The 18,930-nt window shown below is 43.8% G+C and overlaps 1 protein-coding gene across 40 annotated transcripts in view; it reads right to left on the bottom strand.

Moving 5' to 3' along the window:
* Positions 1-18,930, bottom strand: part of NELL1 (neural EGFL like 1) — a 1,048,536-nt gene that overhangs the window by 940,351 nt on the left and 89,255 nt on the right. For all 40 annotated transcript variants that reach the window (XR_015158062.1, XR_015158061.1, XR_015158064.1 and 37 more), the window contains one exon: positions 191-341. Coding sequence is in view for 36 of the 40 variants with exons in the window: in XM_086385555.1 (XP_086241681.1) it covers positions 191-341 (151 nt within the window). In the remaining 4 variants the exon portion in view is untranslated. The remainder of the gene's footprint in view (positions 1-190; positions 342-18,930) is intronic.

Here is an 18,930-nt window from a genome sequence, read left to right as displayed (position 1 = left end):
TGGTCCTCAGAGAGCAAACAAGATAGCCACTTCACCCAAAGTAAATTCTTAACGCAAATTAAGTCCACAAACGTGTTCAACAGCCACAAGGTTTCATCCAGCCAAACATTTTCCTGGAGTTGCACCCTTTACATTTTGTGTAGTGCATGAATTCCAGATAGATCTTGAGAAGTAGACTGTGCTTTCTTACCTGTGTTCCAGTTCTCGAATGGACAGGATCACTCCTGACGTGGATGGCTTCTGCTGCACAGTAGCTAGGAAGGTGAACTCACTCTTATTCCGGAACAGCTGAATTAATTTCTCACTCACATGAGGGGCTGCGTGGATCTCTCTTTCTGCATCTAAGGGGTCAAGGAGGAGGAGAAGGGGAAGTTAAGAAGAAATACAGATGGGAAAAGAGGAGAGGGAAGACAAGAGGGAAAAGGAAGAAAGACACACAGTTAAAAATGCCTTGTCCAGAGGATCCAGGGTACCTTTCCCCTTTGCCCTTCTTGTCAATAGTTTCCATTTTCAGCTGCCACCCACCACTCCACATGGCTGCCTGCACTCAAGGCAAAGCCTGGAAATGCTGTCCCAGCCATCATGCCCACTTGTCACTTTGACAAGTCCACAGTTGGCCAGTCAGTGATTTTTCTGACAGCGATTTTGATGGGACATGGAGCAATTTGGCCTGCTGCAGACAGATTAGGTTGCTGAAAATAGGGTGAGAGGCAGTCAGATCAATGGGGTTCAAAATTCAGAAAATCCTGAGTCTAATAGGATCCAGTGCCACTCAGCAGGCTCTCATTTCCCTTTTCCGGTGGCCTCAGCTTCTATCTCTCACACACACATCTAGGGAAATATGTCCTCACTTTATGACCAGGAGAGATTTACTAGAGCAAATAATGCCAGACAACTGTGCTTTTGCTAAAAGAATAAATACAAGGCATGCTCAGGATCCATCAACGTGCCTGGAATTTCTGTACACATCCAGTAGATGACCGTCCTCATGAAATATTTATTAAAGTTGAGGCCAATTCAACAGGTCTAGAGGTGTGTGAGTTCGGAGAATCCTGCTCCTAGACAGGAATCCTTCTTTCTGCAACATCCACATAATGAGAGAGATCCCTCATGGTTTCATACTCAGACTCACCCTTGTCATGATAAAACTGGGTGTCACACCACTATTTTACACTATACTTTCTGGAACCAGGAAGTGGGCACCAAGGGACTGGAATTAGAGAAAAAGTATTCAGAGGATTGGTGGACTTCTCTCATGACCTGCCAATGTCCTCTGCAAGCGATAGGGTGATACGTATGGTAACTCTTGGTTATTTCTCTAGGACTGCCTGAGGAACCCTTAAAAAACATATTATAGAATTGCATTATGTACAATAGCCAAGATACAGGAAACAACCCAAGTGTCCATTAACATACGAATGGGTAAAGAAGCTGTGGTATACATATAATGGAATCCTACCTCAGCCATAATAATAGAATGAAATACTTCCATTTGCAGAAACATGAATGGACCTGGGCATTATGCTAAGTAAAATAATCCAGACTGAGAAAAGACAAATACTATATGATATCACATATGTGGAATCTAAAAAATACAATAATCTAGTGAACATAACAAAGAAAGGAGCAGACTCACAGATGGGGAATCAACCAGTGGTCACCAGATGAGAGAGGGGAGGGGGAGTGACCATACGCGGTGGGGGAGGGGAGGCATAAACTGTGTGGTGTAATATAGGCTCGAGAATGTAGTGTGAACACGAGAATATACCCGTGATTCTGTGGGAACTGTAAATGGGAAGCAACCTTTCAAAAATTGCATGAAGAGTTTTTAAAAAGAAAAGAAAAGCATAGAACTACAAAGGCCATGTCGCCCAAGCAATATCACAGACTCGTATTAGGACTTTGAACCACCTCATTCTAAAGAGTGGTTTTTAAACAAAAAGAAATCCTCAAATTCTTGATCTTGGGCCTCAGTCTTCTCAACTGCAAAATGAGGGGGATGGACTAGGTGATTGCTCACAGTCCCCCCCAGCTACATCGCCTGTAATCCTACACATTGCGATTTCAAGTTTGCAGCACAGAAAAGAACACGGTCTTCCAGATGTAGGAGTCTAGGCTACAGATGGTGGGAAGTGAGAAATTAATTATTTCCTGCCATGTCAGTAAACAAAGCGTGCACAGCCAACAGCAGTTGCGGCCACCACAGAAGGTGAGCCTGTGAGCCCTTCGGAAGGTGAACCGGAAGCGGGTGAGCAGGTGAGGGAACTCAGGAAGGGAAGAATCTCTGCTATTAATAGCAGCCATCAGACTACAGCCACTCCCCACAGTCTCCCCTGAGGAAACTCGAGATGTGAAAACAGTATACTGGCCCACAGATACGTGAGGTGCGTAGGAATGATTTCAGGGAGCCCAGACACTTGCATCTTTCCATACATAGAAAAGCACTAAATTCCTTAACTTGGGTTACCTGGTTTTAATTTAAAATAATCTTTTGACTTCAAACTTCCTACCTTTTGTTGCAAAATTTCTACATAACCTGGCCCCTCTCTTTGCCTCCTTGGAGCAGTTCTCTCAGGGTTAATTGAGGTGCTGCCTCCCAGGCTTAAGTCCTAAAAATCTCCAGTGAATAAAGCATAGTGAGTTTGAGTAAGCTCCGGGAGCTTATGATGGACAGAGAAGCCTGGCGTACCGCAGTCCACGGGGTCACAAAGAGTCAGGTACGACTGAGCGACTGAACTCAACTCAACTCAACTCTTAGGTTGTGACTAATCTTTTTACATCCACAGAAGTCAGGCTGGTCCTCTATAAGGAATGTCCCAACCCCAGAACACTCTACCCACAGAAAACCGACCTGAGTGTCATTTGTTTTCCTGCCTAAAGAAAGGCCTTCCCTGCTTTACTACTAAGTGGTATGCTGTCAGGCTTCTGCCAAGGGCTGACATAAGAGTCACTTAGGGAATGCTTCTATGCCTTTTACAAAATTCTAGCGAAAGACTATCCATTGTTGATGTTATTCAGCTGCTAAGTTATGTCAGACTCTTTGTGACCCCACGGACTGCGGTATGGACTTCACTATCTCCCGGAATTCGCTCAAACTCACATCCATTGTGTCAGTGATGCCATCCAACCACTGCATCCTCTGTCATCCCCTTCTCCTCCTGCCCTCAATCTTTCCCAGCATCAGGGTCTTTTCCAGTGAATCAACTCTACACATCAGGTGGCCAATGTACCAGATCTTCAGCATCAGTCCTTCCAATGAACATTCAGGATTGATTTCCTTTAGGATTGATGATTTGAAAGCATCATTTCTTCAGCACTCAGCATTCTTTATAGTCCAACTCACATCCATACATAACTAGTGGAAAAACTATAGCTTTCACTAGACAGACCTTTGTCAGCAAAGTGATATCTCTGCTTTTTAATACACTGTCTAGGTTGATCATAGCTTTCCTTCTAAGGAGTAAGAGACTTTTAATTTCATGGCTACAGTCACCATCTGCAGTGATTCTGGAGCCCAAGAAAATAAAATCTGTCACTGTTTCTACTTTTTCACCATCTATTTGCCATGAAGTGATAGGACTTTCCATAAAGACTTTCTATAAAGATATTCAAAACCTATTAAATGTATATATAAATCACTGCAAACTAGAGACCATTAGCCAATGTGTGTTAATGTTATTTTTATTATTATTACTGCTGGGCAAAGAGCCTTGCAATCAGTTTCACTTAGAATTTAGTGCCAGGTAAAAAGTCTTGGTTGAGATTAACATCTAGATTTATTTTTTTCCTTTTTGCTACTTCCTTCTTTACTCATCAGTTAGGATTCAACTGATTGGTGGTGCTGCCTAGAGAGCTCGTAGAGGATTCTGAACTTAGGTCCAGTGTAAAAAGAGCCATGATTAATCAGCAGGCCGACTGGGGGAATGATGAATATCAGACCAGTTATGGGTGTCCTCACCTCTCAATTTTCCCTGAGGGATATGATCAAATCTGACGGCCAATGATCCAAAAATTTTATATCTGCAACCCTAACCTCTCCTTTAAGTAACAGACTCGTATATCCAATGGCCTCCTGACGATCTCCATGTGCACATTGAATATCATTTCAAGTTGTATCCACCACTGAGCTCTTTTTCTCTCCAATGACCCTCTACTATCTCCTAAAGTTCCCAGTCTTGGCAAATGGAACCACCCACTTCCTAAGGTCAAAAAACTAGCAATTGTCCTTGATTTTTTCTTTTTCTCCACCCTCCATATTCAATCCAAGAACGTATCATGAGGGCTCCGGCAGCTAGCATCTGTTTATTTCTTCCTGGCCCCACTCTTAAACTTTTGTTCAAGCTGCCATCATCTCTCCAATAGCATCCTCAAGGTCTCCACGCTGCCTTCCCTCCTCCGTCACCCGCACAGCAGCCCAAGTGCCCTTCTTAAAACAGAAGTCAGGGTCCCTTCCATCTGCTGCATAAAACCTTCCAATGGCTTCCCGTCACTCAGGGTAACATCAGGCTCCTCAGCATGGCCTGCACGGCCACATACAAATTAACCCTTGCCTACCTCTCCCTTGTCCAGCTCTCACTGCATAGACAACCTCTTGGCCACTCCCTCCAACGAAACCCCCATTAATGTCTTATCCGCCACTTTGGTGATTTCCCCACCTATCATGTACCGTGATCAATTATTTCCTTATATCACTTATCATAACCTTGTTCCATGTTTCTTACTTTACTTCCCTTCTTTCCTCCCTCAACTGTAAGCATCAGGAGTGCAGACATACTTATTTATTCCCTGTTGCATCCACAGTTCTTAGTGGCTGGCCAGAAACAGGCATTCAATCAAGATTATTGAATTAATTTGCTAATGTACTTTCCATCGTGTATCTGCATAGTTGCTAAGTCAGATCTGACTCTTTGTGACCCCATGGACTGTAGCCTGCCAGGCTCCCCTGTCCATGGGATTCTCCAGGCAAGAACACTGGAAAGGGTTGCCAGTTTCTCCTCCAGGGGATCATCCTGACCCAGGATCCAACCCACATCTCCTGCATTGGCGGCAGGCAGGTTCTTTATCAGTGAGCCACAAGTGAAGCCCCTAAATCTGAGTTTGTTTCCATTTTGCATGTGTGTTCATTTGTATTGTTTTTAAATTGCACATAAGTGAGATCATACAGTATCAAACAAGTCTCTTCTCCACTCTTGGCTGCCCTAAACCCAGAGCAATGATGTGCATGGAGGTGGTGGGAACAGAGCATCACCAGGCAAACAATGGGGTCATTCACAGCAAAGTCAGAAATGTTGCTTTCCTGTTATATTTATGGAAACATACATTTCCGTAAATTTCCCATTTATGTCATTTATATTGTTTGCATCATTACTTCAAGTAACCACAAATATTACAGTCAGAAAATAGCATGATACCTTCAGACAACTAGCAGACAAATGAGTACTTCTTAAGTGACTATCAAATTAAAATGATTTCCAGTGCCATTTCAGCCTATTCCTCTTTGTAGGACACTCCAGCTAATGCACTAATCCAGCCCACCCCTCCTAGAAAGCTGAATATGTCTTTTACCGGCTTTTCTCATTTATCATTGTAAATGATTGGCATGTTGAAGTAAAGAGATCCCATTAGCACTCAGAGTGAAATGTGAAGGAAAAAAAAAAAAAAAGAAACATCTACTTTGATAAATTGAGATTTTATGTACATTTTCATTTTCAAAAAAAAAAGCTATTTCAAATAAATGTTTACCATACTTCAGCCACTAAAAAATATAAGAAATCCTACTCCTTTTACAATAATAATTGGACCAGGTTTCAAAGAACTAAAGACTAAGTTCTGCAGATAACTAGGCTGTGTGATCTTAGATAAGACACTTGACCTCTCTGATCCTCACACACCATATCTTAAAATTTAAACAATTGAACTCCATGGTCTCCAAGTTGTTTCCTAGTTCAACAGTTCTGTGAATCAGTTTCCCCTGCTCCTAAGTCACATAGCAAGATGGTACTGAGGACATTTCCCATCTATAAAAAACCCAGGTTCTATAATTTTTCTGCCAATTTTCCAAGACAACGATCATCAATTTCTGAAAACAATGTATGTCACCTATGTTTGCAGTAGCCTGCTTTTTTTCCCCTAGAGTTAAAAGGGCAACTGATGAAAACCAGTTAATGAGAATCTATCATGAATATTATACTTCTATATGTATGGAACCACTACAATGTGGGTTTGCTGCATTATTTGAGAATATTCAGTTCTTCTTAAAAGAACAAGAAAAATAAGTGGAATTTATAAAACTCGTGCGTGTGTGTGTGTGTGTGTGTGTTAGTCGCTCAGTTGTGTCCAACTCTTTGTGACCCCATGGACTGTAGCCCTCGGGGCTCCTCTGTCCATGGGATTCACCAGGCAAGAATACTGGAGTGGGTTGCCATGCCCTTCTCCAGAGGATCTTCCCAATCTGGGATAAACTCATAGACGTGTTAAATATAGATAAAAATTTAGAAATCTTTGAAATGTGCTAAACATATACCCAATAAGTGGACCATAAGTATGTTGAATGTAGATAAAAAGGACTGAATGAGAGTATCACTTACAAATAGAAGGGGGTGGGAGGACCAAGTCATAATGTACAACAGCCCCCTTCAGAATGGCAGCTCTGTCATCCCCAAATCTGACATCCATCTCTGACACCCGTTCTGGTCCCACCTCTACTCTCTCTCTCAGAAACATTAATAGCACCCATTGGTACTCACTGAATTAACTGGTGAACTACAGCTGTGGCCAGGCATATTTGCACAAGTCTCCCCATTAAGTGGAAGCACCCTGGTACCAGGCACCTCCTATCTGCTGAACCTCTTTAATAACCTCAGATACTGTCCATGTAGCCACAGCATTAGAGAGGAGACTGAAAGACTGGCTACAGGACCAACGCATAACCCAGGAACCCGGTGGGTTAGCCCAGCCTTCTCCCCTCACCCCACCTGAACCCTAGCAACTCTCGGTTCCTGCTTCCCCATGGGCACAGGAGGGCCTAGAGGAGCTATCCCACGTTGAAGGTCAGGAAGGGTGGCGGTGAGGAGATACCCCTCGTCCAAGGTAAGGAGCAGTGGCTGTGCTTTGCTGGAGCAGCCATGAAGAGATACCCCATGCCCAAGGTAAGAGAAACCCAAGTAAGATGGTAGGTGTTGCAAGTGGCCATCAGAGGGCAAACACACTGAAACCATACTCACAGAAAACTAGTAAATCTAATCACACTAGGACCACAGCCTTGTCTAACTCAATGAAACTAAGCCATGCCCGTGAGGCTACCCAAGACGGGCGGGTCATGGTCAAGAGATCTGACAGCATGTGGCCCACTGGAGAAGGGAATGGCAAACCACTTCAGTATTCTTGCTTTGAGAACCCCATGAACAGTATGAAAAGGCAAAATGATAGGATACTGAAAGGGAAACTCCCCAGGTCAGTACGTGCCCAATATGCTACTGGAGATCAGTGGAGAAATAACTCCAGAAAGAATGAAGGGATGGAGCCAAAGCAAAAACAATACCCAGCTGTGGATGTGACTGGTGATAGAAGCAAGGTCTGATGCTGTAAAGAGCAATATTGCATAGGAACTTGGAACGTCAGGTCCATGAATCAAGGCAAATCGGAAGTGGTCAAACAAGAGATGGCAAGAGTGAATGTCGACATTCTAGGAATCAGCGAACTGAAATGGACTGGAATGGGTGAATTTAACTCAGATGACCATTATATCTACTACTGTGGGCAGGAATCCCTCCGAAGACATGGAGTAGCCATCATGGTCAACAAAAGAGTCCGAAATGCAGTACTTGGATGCAATCTCAAAAACGACAGAATGATCTCTGTTCGTTTCCAAGGCAAACCATTCAATATCACAGTAATCCAAGTCTATGCCCCAACCAGTAACGCTGAAGAAGCTGAAGTTAAATGGTTCTATGAAGACCTACAAGACCTTTTAGAGCTAACATCCAAAAAAGATATCCTTTTCATTATAAGGGACTGGAATGCAAAAGTAGGAAGTCAAGAAACACTTGGAGTAACAGGCAAATTTGGCCTTGGAATACAGAATGAAGCAGGGCAAAGACTAATAGAGTGTTGCCAAGAAAATGCACTCGTCATAACAAACACCCTCTTCCAACAACACAAGAGAAGACTCTACACATGGACATCACCAGATGGTCAACACCAAAATCAGATTGATTATGTTCTTTGCAGCCAAAGATGGAGAAGCTCTATACAATCAGCAAAAACAAGACCAGGAGCTGACTGTGGCTCAGATCATGAACTCCTTATTGCCAAATTCAGACTTAAATTGAAGAAAGTAGGGAAAACCACTAGACCATTCAGGTATGACCTAAATCAAATCCCTTATGATTATACAGTGGAAGTGAGAATAGATTTCAGGGCCTAGATCTGATAGATAGAGTGCCTGATGAACTATGGAATGAGGTTCATGACATTGTACAGGAGACAGGGATCAAGACCATCCCCATGGAAAAGAAATGCAAAAAATCAAAATGGCTGTCTGGGGAGGCCTTACAAATAGCTGTGAAAAGAAGAGAAACAAAAAGCAAAGGAGAAAAGGAAAGATAAACACATCTGAATGCAGATTTCCAAAGAACAGCAAGAAGAGATAAGAAAGCCTTCTTCAGCGATCAGTGCAAAGAAATAGAGGAAAACAACAGAATGGGAAAGACTAGAGATCTCTTCAAGAAAATCAGAGATACCAAAGGAACATTTCATGCAAAGATGGGCTCGATAAAGGACAGAAATGGTAGGGACCTAACAGAAGCAGAAGATATTAAGAAGAGGTGGCAAGAATACACAGAAGAACTGTACAAAAAAGACCTTCATGACCCAGATAATCACGATGGTGTGGTCACTGACCTAGAGCCCGACATCCTGGAATGTGAAGTCAAGTAGGCCTTAGAAAGCATCACTATGAACAAAGCCAGTAGAGGTGATGGAATTCCAGTTGAGCTATTTCAAATCCTGGAAGATGATGCTGTGAAAGTGCTGCACTCAATATGCCAGCAAATTTGGAAAACTCAGCAGTGGCCACAGGACTGGAAGAGGTCAGTTTTCATTCCAATCCCAAAGAAAGGCAATGCCAAAGAATGCTCAAACTACCACACAATTGCACTCATCTCACACACCAGTCAAGTAATGCTCAAAATTCTCCAAACCAGGCTTCAGCAATATGTGAACCGTGAACTTCCTGATGTTCAAGCTGGTTTTAGAAAAGGCAGAGGAATCAGAGATCAAATTGCCAACATCTGCTGGATCATGGAAAAAGCAAGAGAGTTCCAGAAAAACATCTATTTCTGCTTTACTGACTATGCCAAAGCCTTTGACTGTGTGGATCACAATAAACTGTGGAAAATTCTGAAAGAAATGAGAATACCAGACCCCCTGATCTGCCTCTTGAGAAATTTGTATGCAGGTCAGGAAGCAACAGTAGGAACTGGACATGGAAAAACAGACTGGTTCCAAATAGGAAAAGGAGTTCGTCGAGGCTGTATATTGTCACCCTGCTTATTTAACTTATATGCAGAGTACATCATGAGAAACGCTGGACTGGAAGAAACACAAGCTGGAATCAAGATTGCCGGGAGAAATATCAGTAACCTCAGATATGCAAATGACACCACCCTTATGGCAGAAAGTGAAGAGGAACTCAAAAGCCTCTTGATGAAAGTGAAAGTGGAAAGTGAAAAAGTTGGTTTAAAGCTCAACATTCAGAAAACAAAGATCATGGCATACGGTCCCATCACTTCACGGGAAATAGATGGGGAAACAGTGGAAACAGTGTCAGACTTTATTTTTCTGGGCTCCAAAATCACTGCAGATGGTGACTGCAGCCATGGAATTAAAAGACACTTACTCCTTGGAAGGAAAGTTATGACCAACCTAGATAGCATATTCAAAAGCAGAGACATTACTTTGCCAAGAAAGGTTCGTCTGGTCAAGGCTATGGTTTTTCCAGTGGTCATGTATGGATGTGAGAGTTGGACTGTGAAGAAGGCTGAGCACAGAAGAATTGATGCTTTTGAACTGTGGTGTTGGAGAAGACTCTTGCGAGTGCAAGGAGATCCAACCAGTCCATTCTGAAGGAGATCAGCCCTGGAATTTCTTTGGAAGGAATGATGCTAAAGCTGAAACTCTAGTACTTTGGCCACCTCATGTGAAGAGTTGACTCATTGGAAAAGACTCTGATGCTGGGAGGGATTGGGGGCAAGAGGAGAAGGGGACGACAGAGGATGAGATGGCTGGATGGCATCACTGACTCGATGGACGTGAGTCTCAGTGAATTCTGGGAGTTGGTGATGGACAGGGAGGCCTGGCGTGCTGCAATTCATGGGGTTGCAAAGAGTCGGACACAACTGAGCGACTCATCTGATCTGGGTATTTTTAATTGATTTGATAAGCCACATGATTCAAACACCTGAATTTGGCCTACCTGTGAGGCTTTCAATTTTGTGACTTCTGGAGTATACTTCGGAGAAGGCAATGGCACCCCACTCCAGTACTCTTGCCTGGAAAATCCCATGGACGGAGGAGCCTGGTAGGCTGCAGTCCATGGGGACACAGAGTCGGACACGACTGAGCAACTTCACTTTCACTTTTCACTTTCATACATTGGAGAAGGAAATGGCAACCCACTCCAGTGTTCTTTCCTGGAGAATCCCAGGGACGGGGGAGCCTGGTGGGCTGCTGTCTATGGGTCGCACAGAGTCAGACACGACTAAAGCGACTTAGCAGCAGCAGGGAGTATACTTGGAGGCTACCATTGCACCAAGCTAATTTCCTACATAACCACCACTTATAGTGAACATTTTACACTTTAAAAAACAGAGAGAAAAGACAATGCCATTCCAAATACTCAAGAGGTTTTGCCTGATTTAGTTAAGAAGTGCTAACTCAGCAGCAAGGGTTAAGTGCTTTTCCCTCCTAGGATTAAATGGCTGTACTTAGTCAATTTTCAAGAAAGACTAAAAATGCTAATATGATGATCAACCATCAGTGAAACCATGCTAGATGAAGGAAGGAGGCTGAGGAATGGAGCAGGAAAGAAATTAAACAGTGGTATTCACAAGCTCTTCTCTACCTAATCTAGAAGCAACTTCATTTCCCTTTTCCTTGACATACAGTGTAAGAAAGGTGATGATTTTCATTGTCAGCAAACATACCTGTGTTTACTCTGTGCCAGGTACCAGCAAAAAGGTCAACACACAATTTCTGCCATCAAGGATAACTACATAAGTAAGACAGTTACTTGGTGAAAACCAAGCCACAGAAAGAGGAAGGGAACCTGGGGATGACGTCACATAAGATGCATCTTTAAGGCTGAGTCAAAAAGATGAACCAGCGTTTACTAGACAGGAGAAACAGAGAAAAGAGGGCATTCCTTGCAGATCGCTTTGAAGCTTTCATTACCCATGTATTTCCTATTATCCTAGCATTCTTCTTTCTTTGCAAGCCTCTCTCCCTAAAGCTCTTAGCAGGAAAGCAATTATTCAATCTAATATTGGGAACTCTCCCCTGATCAGTGAGTCAAGAGAGCAAAAACGCAGAAATAGGACAAAACAAACACAGCAGGGCAGCCTTGACTGATGAATTCAGGCGACATCTTGGTAATCACAGCAGGTATGCCACTAAGAACTTCAACACATGGCAGAATCTTGCTATAGACATGGCGCATCCTTCTAGCCTGAGTCCCACATAAGCTTGTGGTTAAGATTGCCCTGAAAGGTAAAGCAACACTTGCTAAATTGAAATGACAGTTGGCTTTTCATTTCTAAGTAGAGAGGAAACTTGCCATTTCAGAACTGCCAACTCTCCAGAGGGCAAGCGCTGCTGTGTGGAGAGAGGTACGTGTCCACTGTTGGGTCCTGGGGCCCTTCTCTGAGAACTTCAGATGCTACTGATCTAAGCATTTTCATAGCCAAAATCACAAGCAGATAGTAGTAGGAACACCAAGAGCCTCCCACTTAATATGTAAGGGATTCCTATCTCCACTAACAAGTTCACAATAATATCCCATTAAACGTCCATTAGCTTCAGAAGCCAGAATAATAAAAAGCAAATATGTCTATGGCATATTATGGTACAAGGGCAGAGTTAACTACTTGAACCATATTCTCTAATTACAATAATCTGAGGAATAGCCATTACTATTTTTCCTACTTTACATTTGAGAAAACTAAGTTTTACAGAGTTTAAATGCGTTTCTGAAAAGATATTGGGCTAGGAGTCCATGGTTCTGAGATTCCAACCTGGCAGGCTGGTTCCATATGCTACGCTCTTCACTGTGCCAGGCCTACTGTTTGCCAGTACGTATGATCTCAGGCTTGGTACATGTGGGAAAGGGGCCAATCATCATATACCCGGTGCCTGGCACTATTCACTCAGGAAATATTTATGAACGATCTATTTGTACAACCCCTGAGCTAAGTAACATTCCCCCATTTTATAGGTAAGGAAACTGAGGCACAGAGAGTCAAACTCTGAGCACAGAGAATGGCTTGCCCAAAGTCACACAGCCCGTAACTAGAGAAAAAACTGAGTCCTCGACAGAGTCGATCAGAACACTCCACGGCATTCTCCTGGCTCCCCTGCTTATGTTCGCGTTCATTCTCTTTTCCTGTCTCCTACCCACCTCATCCTGCACTCCAGCCACACAAGCTCCTCTCTCTTCTTCCCAGGGCCGGGTTCCTTCCCACCCTGGTACATTCCATCTGCAGTGACCTCCCTCCCTCTCGCTTCTGTGAATACCAACTTAATTGTTACTCCTCAGGCCATCTTTCCCTGACCACCCAGACCTTGTATTCCGTATGTTGCCATCATTCGACTTCTTATAAATATCAAGGTTTTATGTGAATAATTATATTGTGCCATCACTTCATTAACAACTATCATGCCCATTGCACTAAATTCCATATAAAATGGTTTATCAATAGATACTCGCACTCAGCATTGTGCCTGGTATGTGGTGAAACCTCAAAAGCTATTTGCTGTACTAGTGATATATCTTGATTCCAAAGTCTGGGACCCAACAGAAGAGGTTTACCAAAGACACTCAAAGACACCCCAACCTGCAGAGAAAAAATCCATTAAAATAATAAGCTGCCTAAGGAATAATAAAGCCAGCAGAGCACCCCTAGCTCATTCAAAGACTAAACCCAAAGAATCCTGTGACACATAGTGCTAATTTTTTAAAATTCATATGTGACTCAAGAGATTCAGATGTCCCCATGATTTTACTCATTAGATGAGCATGGTGGGGGAACCGAACTCCTCTTCTCAACATTTAAAAATACCAGTAAGGAAAATCAATGCATCCCCTGGTCACTAAGAAGTCAGCAAACCACTCTTCTTCAGGCTGTCTCCCTATGTGTGTTCGGTCATGTCCAACCCTTTGTGACCTCATGAACTGTAGCCCACCATGCTCCTCTGTCCATGGAGTTCTCCAGTGAAGAACACTTGAGTGGGTTACCATTTCCTCCTCTAGGAGATCTTCCCAGACCCAGGAATTGAACCCGCTTCTCTGTGTCTCCTGCATTGGCAGGCAGATTCTTTACTGCTAACGCCACCTAGGAAGCCCCCTGCCTCCCTATATTAGCACCGTTACCTACCAGTGATCAAGTCTCCCTCCATAATCCTCCTACCTCCACCCCCATCCCAGTGGAATCCTCAAAACAGGGAGGTAAAGCATGGATGCCAACTCCATCTGAATCACAGGACAGAAAAACGAAAAAGTCTGATAAAGTTTTTTTAATAAAGGCTGCATTGTGTAAACTACAAACTTGCAGTTCTAAGATAAGTAAGTTCTAGGGATGTAGTGCACAGCATGGTGACTGTAGTTAATACCGTATTATATATTTGAAGGTTGCTAAGAGTAGATCTTAAGTCCTCATGATAGAAAAAAAATGTAATTATGCGAGGTGATGAATGTTAACTAAGCTTATTGAGGTAATCATTTTGCAGTATACATACATCAAATCATTATGCTGTACACTTTAATACAATGTTATATGCCAATTATATCTCATTAAAACTAGGGGGGTGAGAGGAGGGAATACTTCACTGTGTAGCAAAAAAGCTACCTAGGGAACAGTTATAAATTAGACTGCATATAACCAATGGAAAATTACATAGGATAATATAACATCAAAAGTATTAGAATAACAGAAAATTCCTAGGCAATACTATCAAACAGGGACACAACTGCCTGCATAATGACATATCAAGTATATAAAAATGTATTTAGTGATGCATAGCAGAAAGATACAAATGGCCTTCAATCAAAATATTAACTTTGGAAGCTAATATGGGTGATATTTTTCTTCTTTCACCATGTCTCAATTTTCCAGATCTCCTCTGAGAATTATTGTAAGGAAAAAACAATCAATTTTATGCTAAAAATATAAGAGCACATTATAGAAACAGGAGAAGCAAAAAGGGCATCTGAAAAGAAAATAAGTGCCAACTCCCCATCTTTCAATCATGAAATTGTGCCTCTTTAAATCAATAAGAGCCCCCTTAACCCCCACTCCAGCCAAGTTCAACCAGCTCTGGCTTCCCATGGAATACCACTCCCCTCCTTAATGCGGGGGACTGGTCAGCTCCCAGAATGGCCTGCTGGGGCATTTCAACACAGACCCACACCCCTCCCCTCAGTTTGTAACAGCTCAGGCTGATGGGATTTGAGGTCTATTTCTGTAATAACTAGCAGTTGAGTCAAGTGTCATTTTAATCCACAGTCGCAGTCAAGAGTCCGAGGGTGCAGAGGGATGCCCACCACATCCTGATGCACAGAGGCTGTCAAATACAGGCGACTGTCCTAGCACACAATGCTCTCTGGGTTCCTGCAGAAGACATAAGGACAGTCCTGGGCCCTGCCCTCTGCCAACTACTCAGCCATTCTTCCAATCATTCGCTCATTAATTCCTCACCTTGAAAACCTTTATTGAGCACTCTTCTGAACCGGGAACTATGGACACAAAACTTGGGACACATCTTTTATTTGCCAGGGGCTAAGCATCGAGTAATAAAGACACAAACAGAGACGAATGGGAACTGCTCAGTTGTTCAGTTCAGAGGCAGAAGCAAAGTGGGAATTCTTAGAAGGGAACACAAGGCTAGAATAGCCTGAAACAGGACCAGAGAGCTTTCCCTCAGAGACCTGATCCTCCCAACAAGGGGCAGTGCAGTGTAATGGTTAAGCACTCAAACTATGGAGCCTGACTGGCTCAGATTCCAGCTTCCCCACATACCAGATATGTGACCATGGACCCATTAACCTCTCTGTGCCTCAGCCTCCTCATCTGTAAAATGGGAATAAAATTCCATCTATCCCACAAAAGCAGTATGAACATCAAATTGATTCATACGTGTTAAGCTCTCAAAACAGTGTCTGCCACAGGGGAAGCACTGGCCATTTGTTTATTTGGAAGACAGCTAGGGCAGGCCCTGAGACCTAAAAGATGGGGGTGTACAAAGCTATGCCGGTCCCCACCCTGCCAGGAGAGCCCTGTAGTCATGGCGGGTTATTGCTGCGGCCCAGCAGGAGGACAACGGGCAAGTGAGCAAGGGTCGCCAGCCATGGCTGGAGGCGTGGTGAGTGGTCAGTTCTAACCCTCTCCTCTTAAAAAGCTGGCAGAGCCTATGAAGCTTCCTGTGAATCCAATCTAGGTCTAGCCAACCAACCAACATCCAAACATGTTTGAATTTTTGCTATGTGCTAGAATAAATACACTTAAATATATTTAATCTATTTAAGCAATGGGCTTAAATATACTTCCTAATTCAGTCCTCACCTGCCACCCAGCAATGTCAGTATTGTTATTCCCATCTTATAAATGAGGTATAAAGAGTTAAGAAGCTCTGTATTTAAGTATTGCCACTGGATTTCAAACTCGGATCTGTCTACTGTCAACCACGACTCACCACTGCCTCTCAGCCATGATCACTCATCTCAGCCCAACTGGTGCCTGAATACCAGCTCCACCATGGAGCCTCTGTGAGCCTTTAGGTAACTTAGCTTCCTTCCTTCATCCTTGAGTTGCCCCACCTGTAACACAGCGGTAATACTACCCACATGGCCGGGCTCAGTAAGGAGTCACGGAGTGTGCCCACTACATAGCTTGTGCTCTGTATTTCCTCCCCACTGGCCTCCCTTTAGGACATCATTTCTGAGTCGCTTTGGAAAGACAGCTTAGAAGTCTACACATGGGAAGTCTGAGCTTTAACATTTACTGAAGAGTCGGACACGACTGAGCGACTTCACTTTGACTTTTCACTTTCATCCATTGGAGAAGGAAATGGCAACCCACTCCAGTGTTCTTGCCTGGAGAATCCCAGGGACGGGGGAGCCTGGTGGGCTGCCGTCTATGGGGTCGCAGAGTCGGACACGACTGAGGCGACTTAGCAGCAGCAGCAGCAGTGGGTTCACACACAGGATCACATTTCACATTCATAATAATCCATTGTGCAAGCATGCGTGTGTGTCTAAGTCACGTCAGTGTCCAAAGTGTCCAACTCCTTGCAACCCTATGGACTGTAGCCCTCCAAGCTCCTCCGTCCATGGAATACTCCAGGCAAGAATACTGGAGTGGTTTGCCATGCCCCCCTCCAGGGGATCTTCCCAACCCAGGGATCGAATCCACATCTCTTACATTTCCCGCATTGGCAGGCAGGTTCTTTACCAGTAGCGCCACACGGCAAGCCCAAAAACCCACTAGTGAAGTTGCTCAGTCATGTCTGCCTCTTTGCGAGCCCATGGACTACAGCCTACCAGACTCCTCCGTCCATGGGATTTTCTAGGCAAGAATACTGGAGTGGGTTGCCATTTCCTTCTCCAGGAGATCTTCCTGACCCAGGGATTGAACCCGGGTCTCTCGCATTGTAGGCAGACGCGTTACTGTCTGAGCCACCAGGGAAGTCCCCCCCCCCCAAAAAAAAAAAACCCACTAGGTAGGCATTAATAACCTTTCAAGATAAGGAACCTCTGGCTTGTAGAAGTTACATAATTTGCCCAAAACCTTTTCAGCTCTTTCTGGGTATTTCTGTATGAATTCCCTAGTCCCCAAAGAATCTTTAAACTTCTCCACTCCACTCCAATGCCAGCTCTCCCCTATCTAAGGGGCACTCCTCCTCCAAAACTCTCAACTGCCCCATATACTAAGTACATTCACCAGCCTGCTTGAAAAGTCTGGAGCAGCGGGCTGACCTATATAGGATCGATTCCCTTTTGTGCAGTCACAACCCGCAGGCTTAAGAGAGACATTTTCAGTGCTACACTGGCCTTGACCTTGCCATATCTACTCCAACTCAACAGTAAACAGTGAGGCATCATGCTCGACCGCAAGCTCTCTAATTTATGATTATTCATTATAAATCATTTTTACATGTTGCTTCAAATGCTGTTCAAGAATAAAAATCTGCCTGCATTGAAATGCACTGTGATTTTAATATGCAAACCTCCTACAGAGATGATGTCTCATTTTAATTATTGTTTCAGTTTAATGGGTTTTCATTAAATTAGAGGATGGAGCAATTATGAGGGTGAACAGCTAATGTTTCAAAGGTAAGCTCCTGTGGCTCTGTGCGCAGAGAGACAGTTGTGGCATCAATGAACAGAAAGCAACACTCTTCCAGATAAGCCCATACGCAGCCTGATGGAAAACAACCCTGGCTATTTCTCTTTCCAGCTACAAAACAAAGCTAGCATCTCCTCACTGAAGATATGCAAACAGCTCTAAGCATGTGTCTGACTGAAGGTATCTTTATCACATAACTTTTCTATCAGGAATCCAAGTTCCCCTGTTTATCAGGCCAGAAAGCCCTCTTCAAAGTCCACAACCTCAGTCATGTCTGACCCTTTGCAACGCCATGGACTATAGCCTGCCAGGCTCCTCTGTCCATGGTATTCTTCACGCAAGAATACTGGAGTGAGTAGCCATTCCCTTCTCCAGGGGATCTTCCCAACCCAGGGATCGAACTCCAGTCTCCTGCATTACAGGCAGATTGTTTACCATCTGAGCCACCAGGAAAGCTGAGTATCAAACCACAAGAAAGTACTCCTGATGAAACAGTCTTATCCCTCACATGCAAGGAATTTAGTTGATTCTGTGGCTGAATGTCTGACTTCCTGCCTCTGGGAAATTGTTCCAACTTCACAAGACTGCAATGACCAAAATAATATTAATTAGCAAACTGGGAGACGTTCAGTGAGAAATTATTTTGGTGGCTTCCAATATTTTACCCCAGAAACTGCACAAACTTTGCACTTGGGACCAACAGGGTAGAATTACCTCAGACAGAGGTAAAGGAATGAATGAGTAGTAGGGAATAAGGGGAGGGCCAGAGGTAAAATCTACTCCACTGGGGCCCCAGTGGTAAGAGGTAAAGGGTTATGACTCCACACTGGACGGAGTGGGGGCTCTGCACTGCAGAAGTCTGCACCTGGGGAGAGGGAGGGAGCTTGGCAAAGCTCACGTGTGATTTCAGGAATTACCCAGCGGTACAGTGGTTATGACTCTGTACTCTCACTGCTGAGGACCTGGGTTCAATCCCTGGTCAGGAGACTAAGATCCCACATGCCTCACAATACAGCAATTTTTTTTTTTTTAATTTTTCTTTCCAGCTAGATGGAAGGAAAAAAGACGAGAGCTACAGAAGGTCATTCCAGAAATAACTGGTCTATTAGGGTAGGGCAGACCTGGTCGCTATACATGCCAAGAAAGTAATATAGGAACATCTCACTATGCTGTGGGAAGGAGAGAAAAAGAAATCTTTCCCACAAAAGAGAGAAGCACCGGCCCCAGGTAACACAGCAAGAACTAAGTGATGAATGAGGTACCCTCTCTGCTCAGCATTGCCCCTCCCCAGCCTGATGCTGACCACCTGTCGGGG

The sequence above is a fragment of the Bos grunniens genome, chromosome 29 (assembly GCF_055505025.1).
Source record: "Bos grunniens cultivar Pamir isolate PY7600 chromosome 29, Bosgru_T2T1.0, whole genome shotgun sequence".
NCBI lineage: Eukaryota > Metazoa > Chordata > Mammalia > Artiodactyla > Bovidae > Bos > Bos grunniens.
Note: the sequence above shows the minus strand (reverse complement) of the source record. Positions and strands in the feature narration are given on the sequence as shown.